The sequence below is a fragment of the Vicugna pacos genome, chromosome 9 (genome assembly GCF_048564905.1).
Source record: "Vicugna pacos chromosome 9, VicPac4, whole genome shotgun sequence".
Taxonomy (NCBI): domain Eukaryota; kingdom Metazoa; phylum Chordata; class Mammalia; order Artiodactyla; family Camelidae; genus Vicugna; species Vicugna pacos.
The window spans coordinates 59,588,594-59,608,488 of record NC_132995.1 but is presented as its reverse complement, the minus strand read 5'-3'; the positions used below and the strand labels follow the sequence as shown (position 1 = coordinate 59,608,488).

At 46.2% G+C, this 19,895-nt stretch overlaps 2 protein-coding genes across 9 annotated transcripts in view; both read left to right on the top strand.

Moving 5' to 3' along the window:
• Nucleotides 1–12,632, top strand: part of HIPK1 (homeodomain interacting protein kinase 1) — a 48,690-nt gene extending 36,058 nt beyond the window's left edge. Inside the window, exons 11-18 of one of the 8 annotated variants that reach the window (XR_012075890.1) lie at nt 1,217–1,359; nt 1,903–2,085; nt 2,577–2,783; nt 4,328–4,569; nt 6,204–6,334; nt 7,432–7,923; nt 12,252–12,350; nt 12,472–12,632. Coding sequence is in view for 7 of the 8 variants with exons in the window: in XM_072967958.1 (XP_072824059.1) it covers nt 1,217–1,359; nt 1,903–2,085; nt 2,577–2,783; nt 4,328–4,569; nt 6,204–6,334; nt 7,432–7,920 (1,395 nt within the window). In the remaining variant the exon portion in view is untranslated. Of the gene's footprint in view, nt 1–1,216; nt 1,360–1,902; nt 2,086–2,576; nt 2,784–4,327; nt 4,570–6,203; nt 6,335–6,454; nt 6,986–7,009; nt 7,116–7,431; nt 12,221–12,251 lie in introns of those variants that run through there. The other 7 variants (XM_072967958.1, XM_072967962.1, XM_072967961.1 and 4 more) reach the window with 7 other exon arrangements.
• Nucleotides 12,633–13,692: 1,060 nt separating this feature from the next.
• Nucleotides 13,693–16,616, top strand: OLFML3 (olfactomedin like 3). Its single transcript, XM_006213672.4, has 3 exons — nt 13,693–14,036; nt 14,733–15,018; nt 15,332–16,616. The coding sequence occupies exons 1-3, from the start codon at nt 13,923–13,925 to the stop codon at nt 16,150–16,152; spliced, it is 1,221 nt and encodes a 406-aa protein (XP_006213734.1). The 5' UTR covers nt 13,693–13,922; the 3' UTR covers nt 16,153–16,616.
• The last annotated feature ends 3,279 nt before the right edge of the window (nt 16,617–19,895 follow it).

Sequence of the window (19,895 nt, the reverse complement as noted above, 5' to 3'; positions counted from 1 at the left end):
CAGATTTCTGCCTCACGTTGGAATGTTTTCTTGCTCTGTATTAAACTACATGCTTTGTCTTGTGCAGGTGTTGGCTTATGGAAAGACGCATGGTGTGACTTAACATACTTCTCTTATTTTTTGTTTTGTTCTTGTTTTGTTTTGAATTCTGCTTATGGTAGCAGACGTGTTTGCAGTTTCTCTGATTTGAAGGCTTCTTGTTTGGAACCAGTATTTGTAACAAGTGGATCTGTTACTTGCAGAAATATTTTTAAAACAGTGTGTTGATGGCCTTGCAGTTTGAATTCAAGAAACAGAACCATATGTACCCAAGCAAGTAGGTGATTGTACTGTAGAATTCAAGTTTAAAAAGGAAACTTTCAAATCTGTTCCCATTTTTTTTCCAGAAAATGCCACAATTTCTGTAAGAAGTACAGAAAACATATTTGTTGTCTATTGCAAGTGGCATGGCTTGTTAAAAACTACAGATCATTTATTTTCTTTGTGATTAGTTTTTATGTTGAAGTATGTTTCTACAGATGATACATAAAACAGTATCTTTTAGGTAACTATTAAAAACAAAGTATGGTACTCTATTTATTTCTTAAATATTTTTCTTATTGCCTTACTTTAAAATCCTATCACATGGCTATAAACGATGAAGTTCGCTTTCTGTTGCTGGCATAAGCTTGTTTGCCAAAGGATTTTGGCCTTTGGTCATCCACATCTGGCTCCATTTTCCAAGTACTACCCTTTTAAAAAGAAACAATTCTCCCCTTTGTTTTATGGGTTGAATTGACCTGATGTATTTTATCTGATTGGCACGCAAATTTTTAAATTCCTACTTTTAATCTCAAGGGAGCTGTCTTAACTCTTTCTAGGGATATTTTTAGATTCTTTGCAAAATGTTACTCCAGCATTTAACTAGAGCTTACCTCTGAACTTTTAGACTTCTTTATTCTACAGTATCAGAAACTCTTAACCACAGGGATCTTCTTTTCTTTAATACCCTGGTGGTCAGGTTATGGAGGTGGCCAAGAGAAAGCAGCGTGTTCTCTTTCCCTGTTCATAAGACTTGTAACCTTGAGCCCCTCTGACCTTTCTTCTTTAATCTCTGCAAGTTAACAATCTACAAGCAACTTCTTTTAAGATATGAATTTTTCTTTCATCTAAAAAACAGAAGAAAAGCCAAGAATGAGTCAAGTCTGGATCTTTTTGTGTGTGTGTTTCTTTACAGCAGGCTTGGCCTGGAGGAACCCAACAAATTCTCCTGCCTTCAACTTGGCAACAGTTGCCTGGGGTAGCTCTGCACAACTCTGTCCAGCCCACAGCAGTGATTCCAGAGGCCATGGGCAGTGGCCAGCAGCTCACAGACTGGAGGCAAGTGCCCCTGTGTTTCTCTCTGGGAGATTTGCAAGGGCGCATCCCTTAGGGTAGGAGCATTTGAGGATTTGGTGAGACTAGGAAGAAAATAAAGAGAAGGTGAGTTTACCTCTCTTTGAAATCCTTGAAGAAAAGACTCCATATCAGGCAAGAAGATGGAGTTACAAGAAAACTTTTAATACAGGAAACAATAGGTTTGGAGTGGGGGATGGGAAGTTTTTTTGTTTTTGTTTTTGTTTTTGGAGGTGGTACTGGGGATTGAACCCAGGGCCTAGCATGCACTCTACCACTGAGCTATACCCTCTCCCCTTCTCCCCAGGAAGTAACAGGTTTAAGTTCAGCTATTATTTACTTCAGATTTAAGGAAAGTCTTATGTAATTAGAAACCATACAGTGAAAACCTAAGAGCCTTATAATCCAGGTGCCCAACTTTAAAAATAAAACGCAGTTTTATTTGGTTGTTTTAATTGCTTTTAGTACCTATTTGGTGCTAACTTCCCAGTATTTTAGGCATTCACTCTTCTCTTTCTGTTGGTACAGGAATGCCCACTCTCATGGCAACCAGTACAGCACTATTATGCAGCAGCCATCCTTGCTGACTAACCATGTGACATTGGCCACCGCTCAGCCCCTTAATGTTGGCGTTGCGCATGTTGTCAGACAGCAACAATCCAGTTCCCTCCCTTCCAAGAAGAATAAGCAGTCTGTTCCAGTCTCTTCTAAGTAAGTCTCGTAGGGCTGATAGTTAAAACTGCCAGCTTGAGAGCTGTGTTGCCCGGCATTTGGAGTGTTGTGGTATAGGCATTTTTGGTGTGAAGCAGCAGGTAGCTGCCAAATTGAAAAGAACTACCCTTTGGGCGTGCGTAGAGGTGTCCTGGTATGCTAATACTTTCTCTCTGCTGCTACTTCGAATCCAGCTTTCTTTTTTCTGATGTTTTTATTTTTCTGCCCACTTTATAGAGTGAAATTTAACCATGGGGTAAAGGGCATACAAAAATAAAATCTGTGTTCTGTTTTGGTGTTCTTGTCCCTGGAAACACTGGCTAGAGTGGTTAGTTTATTTTTTTATTGGAACTTTTATATAGTTAAGTGTATCGACATAATCATTAGGTAGAAAGGAATCAAAGAGCAAATTGGAAAGAGTTCTGGGGGGAAAAATGTATAATTTTGGGGACCAAGCACTCAATGATATTTCTTGTAACCTTTTCCTACAGGTCCTCTCTGGATGTTCTGCCATCTCAAGTCTATTCTCTGGTTGGGAGCAGCCCCCTCCGCACCACATCTTCTTATAATTCCCTAGTCCCCGTACAAGATCAGCATCAGCCAATCATCATTCCAGACACTCCCAGCCCTCCTGTGAGTGTCATCACTATCCGCAGTGACACTGATGAGGAAGAGGACAACAAATACAAGCCCAATAGGTAAGAAAGGGGAATGGTTCCCTGGCTCAGTGACTCCTACCCTCGGTCTTAGACTGTTGTCTTCAGGCAAGTAGCCCAGTTTTGGCCAGGAAAGGAAGGAGTAACAAAGGGTATTTTGGAAGCATGGCCTTGGACTAGTGAGCCAAAACAGTCAAATTTCCATAACTGAGCATTGCCAAGTTTTCTGTAATATTACACATGTTCATCAGTTAAATCAGTCTTTCAGATACATTAGATGGAAGGTGTGTATTATGTTGTCAGGCTCCTCTGGCTTGGAATGTACATTGTATGCTACAGACATGATCCCCTGCCTTTAAGGAACTTTAGAGTCTCAGAACAGATAATATAACAGAAGCATCTAAACAATAGTTAATTGGAACAAGTCGGTAGGTATGAGATTATTTGAAATTTGTGTAAGTTGTTAATCTGAACAGGCCTCTTTAGAAGAGGTAGAACTTTAAGTAGGTCTACCTTCTTTTCCCCATTCTGCTCTATGGTCATTCAGCTTAAGTACCAGATTACTTCCTCTTATCCCAGCACCTTATCCAGGTCCTTAACTGGGTAGTTAACTGAGAGAGAGTGGATACATTTAAGAACTGTGATACCTCCCTTAATGTGAACATAGTTGCCTTGATTGTTCTGTGTTCTTCATTGGGTTTTTGGTGTTAGACATACAGAATAACCTTACTTTTACCTGAGGCGGTAGGATGACACATAAAAGTAATTTAGGAGACTGAACAGTCATATGTATATGAAGTTTAAAGGAACTTGAAAGAGTAAATTTACAATGAAGTACTTCAAAAGAGCTATTTACAGTTACAAAATGGTTTTTACAAATGGCTATCTACAAATGGTAGGTAGACTTGTAACTAAGTTTTAAAAATGGCCCTTGAATTGATTTGGTGAAGAAAAATAGTAAACTTTCCAGTGAGGAAAAGTGGCTTAGTACTGACAAAAATTAAATAACCAGTAGGATTGCTTTGACTGGAGCCATGCCTATTAAAAAATAAGGGAAAAGTAAAGTTAGTAAGGCAGGAATCCATTTGTGAAGAAGTTTTTTTAAAAACACCTATAGCAAGAAGTTTGATTAAAAGTGACAAACCACTTACAGTCTAGCAGGGAGATAGGAAAAAAAGTGGTGTTTGAAGAATACTGTTGACATAACTGTGAATGGGAATGGCTGCGAGGCCACATGGAACAGTTGTTGGAGGTATGTGCTCTGCAGTCTCTCTGTCCTGGGTCTGAATCCTGTCTTCACCACTTACCACTTACTTAGGTTTCTTCATCTCCCTCTGCCTCAGTTTCCTCATCTGCAGGGCAGGCATAATAGTACCTACTTTACAGAGGTGTTGTGAGGGTTCAGTGAGATGTGTGTGGAGTGTAAGAATAGTGCCTGATGCATAATCCGCACTCAGGAGTTTGCTGCTGCCACTGTTGTTATTATTACTGTCATCATCATCATCATGGTTATTTTGGGAGGACCAGAGACCATCAAAGAAACATTGCTTTTCACGTCAAATTTTCATGTACTTTCTTCTCCTCAGCTCTGGCCTGAAGGCAAGGTCTAATGTCATCAGTTACGTCACTGTCAATGATTCTCCAGACTCTGACTCTTCTTTGAGCAGCCCCTATTCCACTGATACCCTGAGCGCTCTCCGGGGCAACAGTGGGCCCCTTCCGGAGGGGCCTGGCAGAGTCGTGGGAGATGGCGCTGGCACCCGCACCATCATTGTACCTCCACTGAAAACTCAGCTTGGTGACTGCACCGTAGCAACCCAGGCCTCAGGTGAGTATCTTCACAGCTAGACTTGAATTCTTGGTGTGATGTGTGCCCCTCTCATATTTTGCTCTAATGCACTTATGCCAATGGTACGGACCGGTGGCATAGATTTTCTTAAAAATTAATTAATTCAGAAATCAGTTCCTTGTGATGTCAAATTGTTTTTGGCCATCAATTTGTCTTCCTATTTTTATTTTGCTTGGATTCATATACAGATGAGTTTGCAGTCTCAGAAACATGCTCACTGTTGATGGGAGAAGATGGGTAAGCGCATGTTGTGTGGCAGGGAGTTTGGCTTTTTGCCACAGATGATTCGACTTTACAATCCAGAAGTGAACAGGAATTGATAATATTACAAATGACTGCAAAAGTGTTTTGGAAAACAGTATGTACTTTAGGTCTTTTCTCACCCAGCGGTGGGTGTAGCAGTGATGCTTTTGTGGGTTTTATTATCAATCTGATTACCTCCATCTCTTGTGCTCTGTTAGCTGCTGGGTTTAGGCTCCCTGGTCCAGTTATTGGGTAATGCTAACTGCGGTGACAGGCCCGAGTTTTCCTGGCTGGACATAATAGAAGTTTACTTGTTATTCGCATGACTTCCCAGTGCAAGTCCTCCTGGTTGGGGGGCCTGCAGAGCCTTGGAACCCTCGATGTTCAATCAGGAAAGAGAGACTAGGGAGGAGGCACACATAGTTTTTAACCCCTTTAGTTCTGGAAATAGTGAAAACTCATCACATGGCCCCACCTAGGGGCAAGGGGGTCCAGGAAATGTAGTCCTTGTCTGAGCAGCTGTTTTCCTGTGGCAACTCTAGACACCAGAGGAGGGGAGTGTGAAATGTTGGCATCAGTGTAGCCATCTCTTCCATACTTTTATAAACTAGTGTTTTACTATGAGTTACATTCCTGCCAAATGGAATGTGTCTGCATAGACAGGGCTCTAGCTTGAAGGTGTGTGGTCCTGCTCCTCAGAAGTAGACAACTGTACCATTGCAGACAAGGCACAACTTCCTGATGCCAGGCTACTGAGCAGCATGATTAGGAGCTCTGCCTGCTGTTGGGTCCAAAGAAAATAAGGTACTCCACAAGCCACTGAATAAATGCTCCAGTTTTCCTAGTGGGACCACAGAAGGAAGCAAAATTTTGGAAATTGATCATGCTTGTATTCAACTGCCCAGCAGTTTCTTAGAATTTGAAGACAGTGAATGCCTAGCAAGATATAATCTTGACTTCGTTTAAATCCTTTTGACACTTGAATGTTCTCAATATTACCAATATCTTACTCAGTTTCACACTGTCATTTCTGTACTTGTTCAGACCCTTCCTACATAAAACTCTAGGCTTCTTGGGAGGAGGGACTGTGTCTTACTTGTGTTTTTATTTCTAACAGTACCTTACATATTTACTGTAATATTTACTGAAGCGAACCTTTTGAAGATCCTTTATGGAGCTTTGTAGCAAGACAGAAAAGAAATGGATAATACAGTTTTTGTTCTTCTAGTGTAAATGTAACTAAGGAAATAAGATACACATGAAACCTTAACTCTTGCAAACATGGCCTGATTAATAAAATGCCACCTGAGGTTTAGCTCAGTGATACTGAGCTGATGTCTGCTCATGACTCAGGCCTGGCCCTTTCCTAGGTCTCCTGAGCAGTAAGACCAAGCCCGTGGCCTCGGTGAGTGGGCAGTCGTCAGGATGCTGTATCACCCCCACGGGGTATCGAGCTCAACGCGGGGGGACCAGCGCTGCACAGCCACTCAACCTTAGCCAGGTAAGCGCTAGGGGCTGCTGCCTTCTGTTTGGGGACCCCCCTATTGTTCCTCTCTGGAGAACCCTGCTTCTGGCTGGACTGCTGAATAAAGCTAAATGAAGCCCCTTTTGTGTCCGACAGTTGGTGTCCCATGGCCTGCGTCATTCCTGCATGTGCCGTGTCTTCAGTCCCTCTGTGTGTTCAGGATGTACACAGCTTCTCCTTCAGACCTCCCTAGTCTGGCCTGGAAGATTAGAGAAATGTCTGGAATTTAGAAAGAGCCTAGGATGCTTTAGTCCGTGCCTGGTTCTACACCACCACATGCACTGAGACCAGATTCTCCTCCTTTACCTCTCGGGTCATAAATAACCTGAGCCTTACACTGTTTACTTGAGCCAGGAGGCAGTGAAAAGCTTTCTGGCCACTTAATCAACTCATTCTAGTCCTACGTGTTGCATGAGTCAGGGATTTGGGGCTTTTTCCCCAGATCTGATCCTCTGATGGAGTGGGGAGGGTCACTCTTCTGTTTGTGTTCACTTTTTCCTCAGCTAAAATTCTGGTGCTTGTATGATGTCTACCAGGAGTGAGAAAGTGTGAATATGAGGGTGTAACTGGATGTGTGCACATGCATGTGTGTTTGTATGCATGTGAGAGAGAAAGTGCAAATGTAAGTTCGAGTTAGTGCATGTGTTTTAGGCTCCACAATTCAAGAGGGATATGAAGAACTTAGAGGAGAACAAAAGAAAACAATGGCAAGGAAGAAAGGTTAGGAAAAATTCAAAGTCACTGACGCCAGAATAGGGTGAGTTGAGTCAACAGTTACTCGCTTGCAGGAGTGGGTACCCCTGTGAACTTTTGATTCCCCCTTTTCCTCTGTCATACTTGAGAGCAAACTGCTGCTATTTGGGCTGGGTTAGGATCTATTCTGCCAAGAGGCAGAGGGATGGATGGCTGACTTCTGACAGCATTGCCAGTCTGGGAGATTCTGTGCTATGGCAGCCCAGAAGTGGTATAAGTTAGACCCTCAGCTCTCAACTTGGCCTTGGTGCCTTTGGTGCCTTTGGTGCCCTGAACCAGAGTGACCTTGGGATTCCTCACTCCCTTCTTCCTTCTTCCAGAACCAGCAGTCATCTTCAGCTCCAACCTCGCAGGAGAGAAGCAGCAACCCTGCCCCCCGCAGGCAGCAGGCGTTTGTGGCCCCGCTCTCCCAAGCCCCCTACGCCTTCCAGCACGGCAGCCCACTCCACTCGACGGGGCACCCACACCTGGCCCCAGCCCCTGCTCATCTGCCGAGCCAGCCTCACCTGTATACGTACGCGGCCCCCACCTCTGCTGCTGCACTGGGCTCCACCAGCTCCATTGCTCATCTCTTCTCCCCACAAGGCTCCTCAAGGCATGCTGCAGCCTATACCACCCACCCGAGCACTCTGGTGCACCAGGTCCCTGTCAGTGTTGGGCCCAGCCTCCTCACTTCTGCCAGCGTGGCCCCTGCTCAGTACCAACACCAGTTTGCCACCCAGTCTTACATTGGGTCTTCCCGAGGCTCAACAATTTACACTGGATACCCACTGAGTCCTACCAAGATCAGCCAGTATTCTTACTTGTAGTTGGTGAGCGTGAGGGAGGAGGGGTCAAGAACCTGGCCCAGAGTTCTTAGTAACGGGCTGTGATGAACTCCTCCCCTACCCTCTCCTGAAACTCCTTAGCCAGCAATGTGCTCTGCAGGGGCCCACTGAAGCAGAGGGCTTTTCTCTGGGGAATCTGTCTCAGTGCTGACTGCATTGTTGTAGTCTCCCAAAGTCTGCCCTGTTTTTTAATTCTTTATTTTTTGTGACAGCATTTTTGGTATTTGGGAGAGTTCAGATGCCCATCTTCTGCAGTTACCAAGGAAGAGAGATCATTCTGAAGTTACCGTTTGAAAAATATTTTCTCTCTCTGACTTGATTTCTATAAATGCTTTTAAAAACAAATGAAGCCCCTCTTTATTTAACTTTGTGTTATTGTAATTGCTGGTCAGAGGACAAATGCTGATAGAAGGACTTGAAATCTGATAACAAGTAAGAAAAGAAAATTCATTGCTTTCTGCTTGTTTAAAAACCAAGACCAATTTAATTGCTTATTTTGAAAGCAGCTTGCACAAGTCTGTATTTTACTATCTCGCATTTCTCCTTGAAATTTTACCTTTGCTAATGGGACATTTAAACTTACACTGTTTTCTTTTCATGTCACGTGATACTTAATGGGAAATTGTTGTTTTTGCAAAACTGGCTACGTACTGCTCTGTTACTATGGGGATTCTCTCAGTTGCTTCTGTGTTTATTATAAAGTAGTGTTTAAAAGGCAGCTCACCATTTGCTGGTAACTTAGTGTGAGAGAATCCGTACCTACCGTGAAAGCACCAGGTGTTCTTTTTAAATGAAGCCTTGTGCGTTCTTTTTAAATTATTTTTAAAGAGTCCTTCTCTCTCTGATTCAGCTTAAATTTTATTATCGGAAAAGCCATTAAGGTGGTTATTATTGTATGGTGGTGGTGGTTTTATTATATTCAGAATCTCTTTGTATTACGTGATACTGGCATTGATGAGCTTTGCCTAAAGATGAGTATGAATTTTCAGTAATACACCTCTCTCTTTGCCTCATCTCTCCCTTCGTTCTGTGTGGTTTATTTGGGGAGAAAGTGAAAGGATCTGCAACCAGATGTAAGAAGGTCGTGTATAGCTTTTATACTTTAAAGTAGCTTTCTTTGTATGCCAGCAGCAAATTGAATGCTCTCTTATTAAGACTTATACAATAAGTGCATGTAGGAATTGCAAAAAATATTTTAAAAATTTATTACTGAATTTAAAAATATTTTAGAAGTTTTGTAATGGTGGTGTTTTAATATTTTGCATAATTAAATATGTACATATTGATTAGAAGACTATAACAAGCAATTTTTCCCCGCTAACCCCAAATGTTATTTGTAATCAAATGTGTAGTGATTACACTTGAATTGTGTATTTAGTGTGTATCTGATCCTCCAGTGTTACCCCGGAGACGGAATTGATGTCTCCATTGTATTTAAACCAAAATGAACTGATACTTGTTGGAATGTATGTGAACTAATTGCAGTTATATTAGAGCATATTACTGTAGTGCTGAGTGGGCAGGGCCATTGCCTGCAGGGAGAGGAGACCCTTGGAATTGTTTTGCACAGGTGTGTCTGGTGAGGAGTTGTTCAGTGTGTGTTTCTTCCTTCCCCTTCTCCTCCTTCCCTTATTGTAGTGCCTTATATGATAATGTAGTGGTTAATAGAGTTTACAGTGAGCTTGCCTTAGGATGGACCAGCAAGGCCCCGTGGACCCCGAGCTGTTCACTGGGATTTACCAGAACAGGATTAGTAGCTGTGTTGTGTAAATGCATTGTTCTCAGTTTCCCGGCCGACACTGAAAAATAAAAACAGCAGCTTCTCTCCTTACGGCCACCTCCACCCCTTTCCATTTTGGATTCTCAGCTGAGCTCTCACGGAGGCGTTTTCCCCATGCGACTCTCTCACTGTGCGTTGCTACCTTGCTTCTGTGAGAATTCGGGAAGCAGGTGAGAGGAGTCAAGCCAATATGAAATATGCATTTTTTTCTTTTTTTTTTAAGTATGTGCAATCGCTTTTAGATGAGATTTGTTTTTTCCTTTTCCCACGTGGCAGTCCTTCCTGCACATAGTCGACATTCCTAGTACAATATTTGCTTGTTGAATAAAAACATGTAACAAATGTGTTTATACCAAAGAGCCTGTTGTGTTGCTTACCACGTCCCCATACTGTGAGGAGGAGTCTCGTGATGCCACTGTTGACAGGGAACTCACAGAAAGGTCTCTTAGTTGGTGAAGAATATTAAGAGGGAACCAAAGCCTGTGAGTCACTGGGCTTTTGAGGTTTCTTTTTAACAACTTGTATATTCTTGGGGCCCTTCAAACTGTGAAATTGTCCTTGTACTCTTAGCTCCTACACGGATCTGGGTCAAGTAGAGGGTAGTGGGGATGGCAAGTTCCTGCCCGTAAAAGATTTGGGGGAAGAAGGTTAACCCTGAGATGTAGACGTGTTCCATCTGAACTGAGAATTGTGTATTTGAGGGATAAGTCTAGGACTGGTTCTTCGTAGAGATGGTGTCAAGGAGGTGCAGGATGGAGATGGGAGATTTTCATGGAGCCTGGTCAGCAAGCTCTGTACCGGGGTGGACACCGAGGAGCTGTCAAGGTATTTGGAATTTCTTCATTGTAAGGAGGAAGGGCTTTCAAGAGGGGGCAGATGGTCAGTACAGCCTAACAGGAACATGTCGGTGTTTTCTGAATTTTTTTAATCATTATATTGAGTTGTGTTCTCAGCACCATGTTGGTCAAGATACCCAGGCAGTTTGTATAGTTTCTGTCATTGGTGTTATACAGCTTTTTGGCCAGTGTGTGTGATCTTTATGTCTCTCTTTGCTAAGCACATTCTCATTTTCTTGCTCAAAGGCAGATCTAGTTTCTAATGGAAACATTTTTTGTTCCTTATCTTTCCTTGACAAGGGATAAGATTTGTTATTTTTGTAAGAAATGAGATGCAGGGAAAAAAAAACATGTAACACTTCACTCTCGTCCCCATCCCCCCCCCCCCCAGTCCAGTAAGAGGATACCACTTAAGACAGGAGTCTTCACGGGGAGAAGGCGATACCAGGCGCTTGTATGTTACCTTAATCACCTTACTAGCAATGTGTGGCTTTAAGAATTTTAGAGATTTTCAGTCTTAGTCTGCAAATTGGCGTTTCAGATTTACCAAGATAAAAACCCACCTGTGTCTACTGAATGTGTATGTGCTCAATGTGGCTTTAGATTCTGTCCCTGGGGCTTAACTTTGCTGGCCCTGACAGGACGGGGGAAGCCCATGAATTAAGTGAGCAGCTGGTCCGGGTCACAGTGGCCTGACCTCCGACCAGCTTAAGGCTTTAAGTCCTCTCAGAACTTGTTTCCAGCTTCTCCCTTTTAGGGTGAGAGAGAAAGTGGGAAGGGTTAGGTCCAGCCACTCTCGGCTCATCTGGACGCTCTGTCACTGCGCAGTTTTTGTTAGCTCCCAGGAGGTGATACTGCTGTCACTGCTCAGCTAAAATCCCAGCCCCAGGAAGAAGAACTCCATTTAAGCAGTTCTGGTCATCCATCGTCCTCCACTCGAGGGGCTCAGCTTGACTCAGCTTGACTGCCCGTAGCCAGGCAAGCACAGTACTGTGTGTTTTATTCAGCATTATTATGCAAAACCCCACTGGTTAGGATGGTTTGTTTTAGGATAGGAAGTGAAATTGCCTCTCAGTGACAGGAATGACCCAAGCCTGCTTCCTATTTCGATTTTCTTTTTTTTTAAACTGATGGATGGTGCAGCATGTCTACATGGTTGTTTGTTGCTAAACTTTATATAATGTGTGGTTTTGATTCAGCTTGAAAAATAATCTCACTACATGTAGCAGTACATTTTATGTACATTATATGTAATGTTAGTGTTTCTGCTTTGAATTCTTGATATTGCAATGGAATTCCAACTTTATTAAATGTATTTGATATGCTAGTTATTGTGTGCGATTTAAACTTTTTTGCTTTCTCCCTTTTCTGGTTGTGCGCTTCTTTTACAACAAGCCTCTAGAAACAGTTTCTGAGAATTACTGAACTCTGTAATGCAGATGTACTTAGGGAGTATGTAAAATAATCATTTTAACAAAAGAAATAGATATTTAAAATTTAATACTAACTACGGGAAAAGGGTCCATTGTGTAAAACATAGTTTATCTTTGGATTCAATGTTTGTCTTTGGTTTTACAAAGTAGCTTGTATTTTCAGTATTTTCTACATAATATGGTAAAATGTAGAGCAATTGCAATGCATCAATAAAAATGGGTAAATTTTCTGATTCATGTGTCTGTGTTTGACTTCTTTTATAGGGGGACGAAGGGAGTGAGTGGCTAAACACATTGCATCTGAACATCACTTGAGTTAGAGACAAATTCTTTCTTCATACAAATCTCCACAGCAGAACAGGAGTGAGTAGGGAACACTTCCCAAGAATGGAGTGTCAGGGCCCTAACCGATCTGGCCCTGTGAAAGAGGCAGAAACTTCGGACACAAGCTAATTAAAATCTGCTTCCTAACGTGTTCCACCAGATATCTCAATAGCAGAATGAGAATAAGAACAACCACAAGGAGATGCTGTTTTCCCTTCCTTTCAAACTGCACTGTTAGAAGCATATTTGTTTTAAGAGAAGATTTTTGATCAGATTTCTCTTGATGAAAGTGAGTAAAATTTCTCCTGATGAAGAATTAGAGATTTGTCTACATTCGTCACTGCACGTCTCTGAATAATCACTATGTTCATTTGACTTCTTTTGATGCATGTGTTTCAGGACAGGTGTACCTTACAGGGGTCATTGTTCATTTTGGGCTCCTGCAGTCATCACTGGGATATAGCAATGAGAAACATTTAGAAACACCCTTTTGGACCATAACCAAGAGAAATTATCACTAGCCCCTTCTCCCCAGACAGTAGGGAGGTCAGAGTACATTTATTTTGGTTTAGACTGCAACATACATTTCAAGATTTTTTTTCTTTAGATGAATGTAAAATCAGTGTGAGCTCAGTGACTACTTCCCAGTTTTGGTAAGAATATACCTAGAAGCTTTGGGGCAAAGGAAGACTATATATAAAAAGGCTCTGTTGTCAGTCTTGCTTCCAGATAATCAAGAATTAATTTACTAGTTTCTCAATCACGTGTTTTGGGGTTTTTTGTTTGTTTGTTTTCTGATAGTTTAATCTCAGCTACATTCTCTTTCTTAGGCTAAATCACAGAGAGATTGGGATAGCCCCATAAATAATCGGATAGTCCATGGGGAAAGCTACATTGTAATCACAAAAACCCCTGTAAATTCTATCTGCTTGGCTTGCTTTGTGGAAAATTTTCCACAGGAGGTGAAGTCTAAGCCTTGGTTTCCCTGTAAATCCTGAGGTGATACCAGGTGCTTGGCACAAGATGGCACCAATGAGCTGTAGAAGAAGGTGGTACAGCCTTGCCCACTGTGGCCCTTTTACCCACCTCTTCCCCTCAAACCTCATCCCCTCTGTTTCCAGCCACCACTAAAGGCAGAAACCAATCCATGCTGTTATTTTTGGGAGAGGGAAGGATTCATGAAGCCTGTTTCTTAAGTCAGCACTGGAAGCATTCTAAAACAGGAATAGAGTTTGCTGCGTCTTCTCTGGGGCCTCTGCCTCCCCCTGCTAACTCCTTTTCCTGGGTGACTGCCCAGAAGGCCTTTGCCCCAGGGTTCCCAGTCTCCTACCCCTCTCCTGAGGGGCCTGCAGCCTAGGCAGGAGGTGGTTAAGCTTCTGGCTGCTCTGCAATAGGGCCATCTGTGTTTGATCAATCCGAGCGGAAAGGAGGGGGTGGGGGCTGTAAAGACTGTGAGAGCATTCCAGAGTAGTGAGAGAGACCCGGAGATCCAGAAAGAGAAAAGGCACCGCCCCCACCCCGCCTCCAAAGCTAGCCCGCCGGCTTGAGTGGAAGAGGCCGTCTGCACACGACTACACACTCGGTCTCCCCTGGCCCCACTCTCCGGCTGCCATGGGGCCCCGCACTCCTCTCCTCATCTTGTTCCTTTTGTCATGGTCGGGACCCCTTCAAGGACAGCAGCACCACCTGGTGGAGTACATGGAGCGCCGACTAGCTGCCTTGGAGGTAAGTGACTCCTTTTCTGGCCCAGCCTGGAAGGATTCCACATCTGTTGATTTATCCAGTTTGTCAGTGGGTGAATGCCAAGTTAGGGCTCTGTAAAGACCTACAGAAAACTTCATCTTTTAATAAGAGGATCCTCAAAGTTGCAAGCCCTCCTCTTTTCCCCACACACAAAGAGCAATTCCAGAACAGATAGACCCTTTTGCATTTTACCTCCAGGATTAGATGGGCTGAGGGAACAGAGTGGCCATGAGAGCTGGAATTGTGGGGCTGCATCTCAGGATGAGCTAATGATTCTGCTAAAGTTGGAAATTCTCAGAATATCTGCAACTCTCTGCCTTTTTAAGTTTGAAGTCTGTAGCATCTTAATTCCCAAGAGGAAGACTGTATAACGGAGCAGAGACCCTTTCTCACCCTCCTGCACATGGACGGCCCTAGAAGCCCAGATGACTCAGTGGCATTGCTCACAGAGACAGTCTGCAGGACTCCAAGTCGGGATGGAGGCCTAGGTGAATCTTAGCCAGGCTCTTTGCACATTTAGCACCTCTGAACATTTGGTTTCCTTTCCGTGGGGCTGAAGGGGATGTTGATGCCTGGCTGAGTTTGTGCTTTTTGCCATTCCTGACTCCCTGGTTGGGCCTCTCCCTGGCCGGGAGTTGTAACCCTCCAGCCCTCCCTCCTGCCGCCCCATCCCTTCAGGAACGGCTGGCCCAGTGCCAGGACCAGAGTAGTCGGCACGCTGCTGAGCTGCGGGACTTCAAGAACAAGATGCTGCCGCTGCTGGAGGTGGCCGAGAAGGAGCGGGAGGCGCTCAGAACTGAGGCAGACACCATCTCGGGGAGAGTGGACCGTCTGGAGCGGGAAGTGGACTATCTGGAGACCCAGAACCCAGCCCTCCCCTGTGTAGAGGTTGACGAGAAGGTGACCGGAGGTCATGGGACCAAAGGCAAGGGCAGAAGGAATGAGAAGTATGATATGGTGACAGGTAAGCAATCTGAACTAACCCCTGACACTCTCAGTACCTGTATTCTTCCTTGGTTCTTTCTTTTTTTCTCCCTATCCCAGTCCATTTGGCTCTGCCTTCTGGAATCTGTCTTAGGGAAATCTCTATAATAACAGTTTGTTAAGGAGAGTTTCTGAGGACCCACATACCTTTTCTCTAATCCCGGTAAGAATAGAGGCAGCCACTGGGCAAATGCTGGCTCTTCTCCAAATGGCGCCCCCTGGGGAGTTCCTGCACTGAGCATCTAACTCTTGCCTGTGTTTCCTTGTCTTGTGCTCTTCTCCTTTCCCACCAGACTGTGGCTACACCATCTCCCAGGTGAGATCAATGAAGATCCTGAAGCGTTTCGGGGGGCCTGTGGGCCTGTGGACAAAGGACCCATTGGGACCTGCAGAGAAGATCTATGTGTTAGATGGGACCCAGAACGACACAGCCTTTGTCTTCCCAAGGCTGCGTGACTTCACCCTGGCCATGGCTGCCCGGAAAGCTTCCCGAGTCCGGGTGCCCTTCCCCTGGGTAGGCACGGGCCAGCTGGTATATGGCGGCTTTCTGTATTATGCCCGGAGGCCTCCTGGAAGACCTGGAGGGGGCGATGAGTTGGAGAACACTTTGCAGCTCATCAAATTCCACCTGGCCAACCGCACGGTGGTGGACAGTTCCGTATTCCCCGCAGAGGGTTTGATCCCCCCGTACGGGCTGACGGCAGACACGTACATAGACCTGGCGGCTGACGAGGAGGGCCTTTGGGCTGTCTATGCCACTCGGGAGGATGACAGGCACTTGTGTCTGGCCAAGTTAGACCCACAGACACTGGACACAGAGCAGCAGTGGGATACACCGTGTCCCAGAGAGAATGCTGAGGCTGCCTTTGTCATCTGTGGGACCCTATATGTCGTCTATAACACTCGCCCCGCCAGTCGGGCCCGCATCCAGTGCTCCTTTGATGCCAGTGGCACCCTGACCCCCGAGAGGGCAGCACTCCCTTATTTCCCCCGCCGATATGGTGCCCATGCCAGCCTCCGCTATAACCCCCGAGAGCGCCAGCTCTATGCCTGGGATGATGGCTACCAGATTGTCTATAAGCTGGAGATGAGGAAGAAGGAGGAAGAAGTTTGAGGGAGGGAGCTAGTTCAGTCTCTTTCACCTCCATACAGTTATATCCCTACTAAATTTCCCGCTCCTCAGTCTCCGAATGTGGGCAAGTTGTGATTCAAATCTCACATTTTTAGCCAATTGAAGCCAAATTTTCATTGCCCCTTCTTTTCATATGGGACTCCAGAGCTTGAAGAATCCTTTTAGACCTAAGAGAAAGCCCTAAAGGTTCACTTGTTCCCTCCCGCTCCCACGTCAAGGAATGTCAGGCCAGTCGGAGACCACCCAGACGCAGAGCTCTGACCCTCGTGTGGGGGCAACCCCACGGAAGAGGCAGCAGAGTATTTCTTGCCTCAGTGCAAGTCAGGGGAGAGAGGGCTAGGAGGAGACTTTCAACTCTGCCCTCCTCCTCTTCCCCCTCCAGTACCCTAAAGAATGGGACTCATTTTGTATTGCAGTCTTTTGCATTAAAAGGAAAATCCACTTTTCCTGGCCTGTGTTTGTTTGGGGTAGCCCTCCGATCGGGTTTCCTCCCATGATCCTCCATTTTCTTCTCTGCCCCATCTGCACTCCTTCAGCCACATTAGGGACTTGGCTGGGCTCCCTTGCTGAGGCAAAGGGAACTTCTCTAGGTACAGATTTGACTGGGAGGCGCCTGGAGAAGCGGCAGAATCCCGCCACTTCAGGAGGCTGGGTGAAAAAGGCCTCCGTCCACACTCACCTTCGTCCACGGCAGCCCTCCCAGAACCACCAGTGGCACAGTGCCTCTGGCCACAAGACGGGAGCCCAGGGGCAGAGCTTCTAATTCCAATTCTCTGAGGTTTTGAACCAGAAAATGGATTTTAGTCACATTTAGTCTAATGTGGAAACCAGAGCCCTGAAGGCATGTGTGTTCAGTAAGAACAAAGTCTCACCTCTGGGACTCTGCCGCCAATGCTGAACCCCGCTTCTGTCTCCAGCACCCGGCTGTCTCCAGTGCCAGGTTGCACAATAATGCTTGGTCAGAACCACTCTGATTTTCCTCCTGCCACGGCGCCTGCAGTTGGGGCCAGGAGGAGGGGCAGTGACCACGGCCCAGATGTTATTCTTACCAGTTTCCCAGCACATCCCTCTCTCCACCCTCCTCACCCCCACCTACCAACCCCAGTCCTGGAACCTGGCCCAAGTCTGTCCGGGAGGCCTGGAAACTTAACCCTTTCCTGCCTAGTTCTTTGGTCTCTGGTCTGGAATTGCAGAAGGCCACCCGGAGAAGGGAAAAGGGACAGGAGGAAGTGACCTGGGTTTTAGACTCCAGTCTCTAGGAATCTGCAGAGATCTGTACTGGACCCACTCCAGCCTCTTCTTCCTTGTGTCCAGCACTCAGGAGCGAGGCCATCTGATGGACGAGATCCACTGCTTTGACAGTGAAGTTGACCTCAGGCAGCCCTGGGAGTCCTCTTGGTTATTTACCCCACGGTGGGGAGGGAGTGTAACGAGCAGGACCCTATGGTCCTTCCTGGGACCGACTCCTCCCCCATACCCTCTCTGAAGGACCTAGGTAATGGTATGCGGCGCACATGTCCTGAGTTGTTTTACAGATGCTAGAATCCTTACCCAATGGAAGATGTTAGTTACTTGATCACGAGCCCCCAGACCTATGGGCACCTAAGATTGATCATATTAACCCCTGTGACACGCCCTGTTACCTCAACAACAACCAATCAGATAATTGTGCACAGCTGACCACAGGCCCGGGGCTCCCCTCTCTCACCTGGCTTTTGAAAATACTCAGCTGAAACCCTTCAGGGAGTTCAGGGTATTTGAAACAGGACCACCCGTCCTCCTTGCTCGGCCCTGCACTCAACCTTCCTATGCTCCAAACTCTGATGTGTCGGTTTGTTTGGCCTCACTGTGTGTTGGGTGCATGAACTTGCGTCTGGTAACAAAAGGCCCAGGTCTCCTCTCCCAAGTCCGTCCCTGTCCTGTCCCTGCTCCCTAGAAGAGGGGATCTGTCAGGGCCTGTGATCCTCCCTTTGTCATCTCTTGTCTCCCCCGGCAGAGCTGCTCCTGACGTAGGTTGGTGAGGAAGGGGAACGAAAGGCAGTGAAGCACCTCACAAAGGCCCTATTGTAGGGAGCGGGGCGGGTGGGGGCTCGCTTCCATTCAGTTCTCTCTAATGTGGGGCTGGCAGCAGTAATCACCGCCTGTCAGCCCACGGAGGGGTCTGCCCACGGAACATCTGGTTCCCGCAGCTCACGGCGCACAAGGAGGGTGTGGAGGAGGGGGGGAGTTCTCAGCGGAGGCCTGGAGAAAGGGGTCCAGGCCCAGGAGGGCGCGTGTGCGCACGTGCGTGTGCACGTGGTGGGGCGCTCGTCTCCTTCCTAGTGTGACGCTGCGTGTCACTGTCCGATCTTGAGCTGCTAGAGGGTGGGGCCGTGTCTGTAGAGTATCCTGACACTGCACCAAACAGCAGAAGCGGCTTTTTGACAACCCTGAGGAGGGAGTAGCTCAGAGAGGCCCCGTGTAAGTGGCATCATCATGAGGAGCGAGTACTGACACCGGGTCCCTGCACCCCACACCGTGTGTGCCTGTCTTTGTGGCATCTTTCTTTGCCTGGCTGCTCAATGAGAGGGGGGGAAAAGCAGCTTGTGTGTGTGTGCGCACCTGCCTCAAATTTCTTTGGAAAAGTTCACTCAGACTTTTCTGAAAGGGCAGAAATCTCTGGGGCCTTGTCACTTATTACTTCTTGTTTTTTCTCTTTCTGGCTCCTGGACAACAGCTAGAACTATCTTGGAAGCATTTCACAAGGTGAGTGGAATTGTGTGGGTAGATCCAGCCAAGTGTCCAGATTCATTAAACGAAACTCTCTGTTGCTCAAGGAGAGAGCCTCGGGGGCTGTATCCTACCGTCAAAAAGCAGCCCCACTGCCCCTTCTCAGACCCTCCATAGCACATCACTTAGCAGAAATGGGTTATGAACTCTGGTTGGGGTTGAACAAGAGACAGTGGAGAGCAGAGGCCCTAATGGGGGAAAGAGAGGCTTAAAGTCCAAAGAGAATTTCCACGTCTGCTCCCAAGACTTGGCCCTACGACCATCAACAGCTGGGGATGGAGCTGCAGGAAGAGCCTCAGGAAGCAGGAGGGGGGACAGCTGTCTGCCAGACCCTTGGTCCAGATGTCACCTCTCCATCCCAAGGCAGGGTTGCAAGGGCTCCCTTTACCCCTACTCTGCCCTGAGAGTTTCCCACCCTAACCTCCAAGCTCTCTTCTTGGTTCTCAATATCTTCTCCTCCCTGCTGCTGGTCTTTGTGTCTGCCTGCCAGAGAAACCAACGCATTTGTCTTGTCATTTTCATCAGGGAACCTGAGCCAATGTTGCCTGAGCCCTGGGGAGGGAGGGAGAGGGCAGAGATGTAAGGAATGAAGTTGTTGATTCAGCTGTCATCGCTTCCTCTGGGATCAGGCTCTGAGCTAAACAGGAACCAGCGCCCTTTCTCTCTTCCGCCTCCTCCAGGCTCAGAGTTTCTGGATCCCTTCTCAATCCCTCTCCTTGGATAGGCACCCCCTTCTCTGCGGCTCCTGGAGCATCTCTTCCACTGCTCCCCATTTTACTACCTGGTTTAAGTCAAAACATGCCCATTTTGAGAGTTGAGACTGTCTTGGTATTTCTCCCAGCCGGAGCCAGGTCTCTCTGGGACCTGGGGTCCAGCCTCTCTCTGGCTGCCTCGGCAGTGTTGTCTCAGCTCCGGGAGGGCTCTTCTGTTCCTTCAGCCAGAGAGCAGAGGCCGTG

What these genes read in the sequence shown, in the direction of transcription:
- OLFML3 (XM_006213672.4), top strand. Translation starts at nt 13,923, where the DNA reads ATGGGGCCCCGCACTCCTCTCCTCATCTTGTTCCTTTTGTCATGGTCG. An exon ending in GCCGACTAGCTGCCTTGGAG is followed by an intron (nt 14,037 to 14,732) that starts GTAAGTGACTCC and finishes CCATCCCTTCAG; the next exon opens with GAACGGCTGGCCCAGTGCCA. An exon ending in GAAGTATGATATGGTGACAG is followed by an intron (nt 15,019 to 15,331) that starts GTAAGCAATCTG and finishes CTTTCCCACCAG; the next exon opens with ACTGTGGCTACACCATCTCC.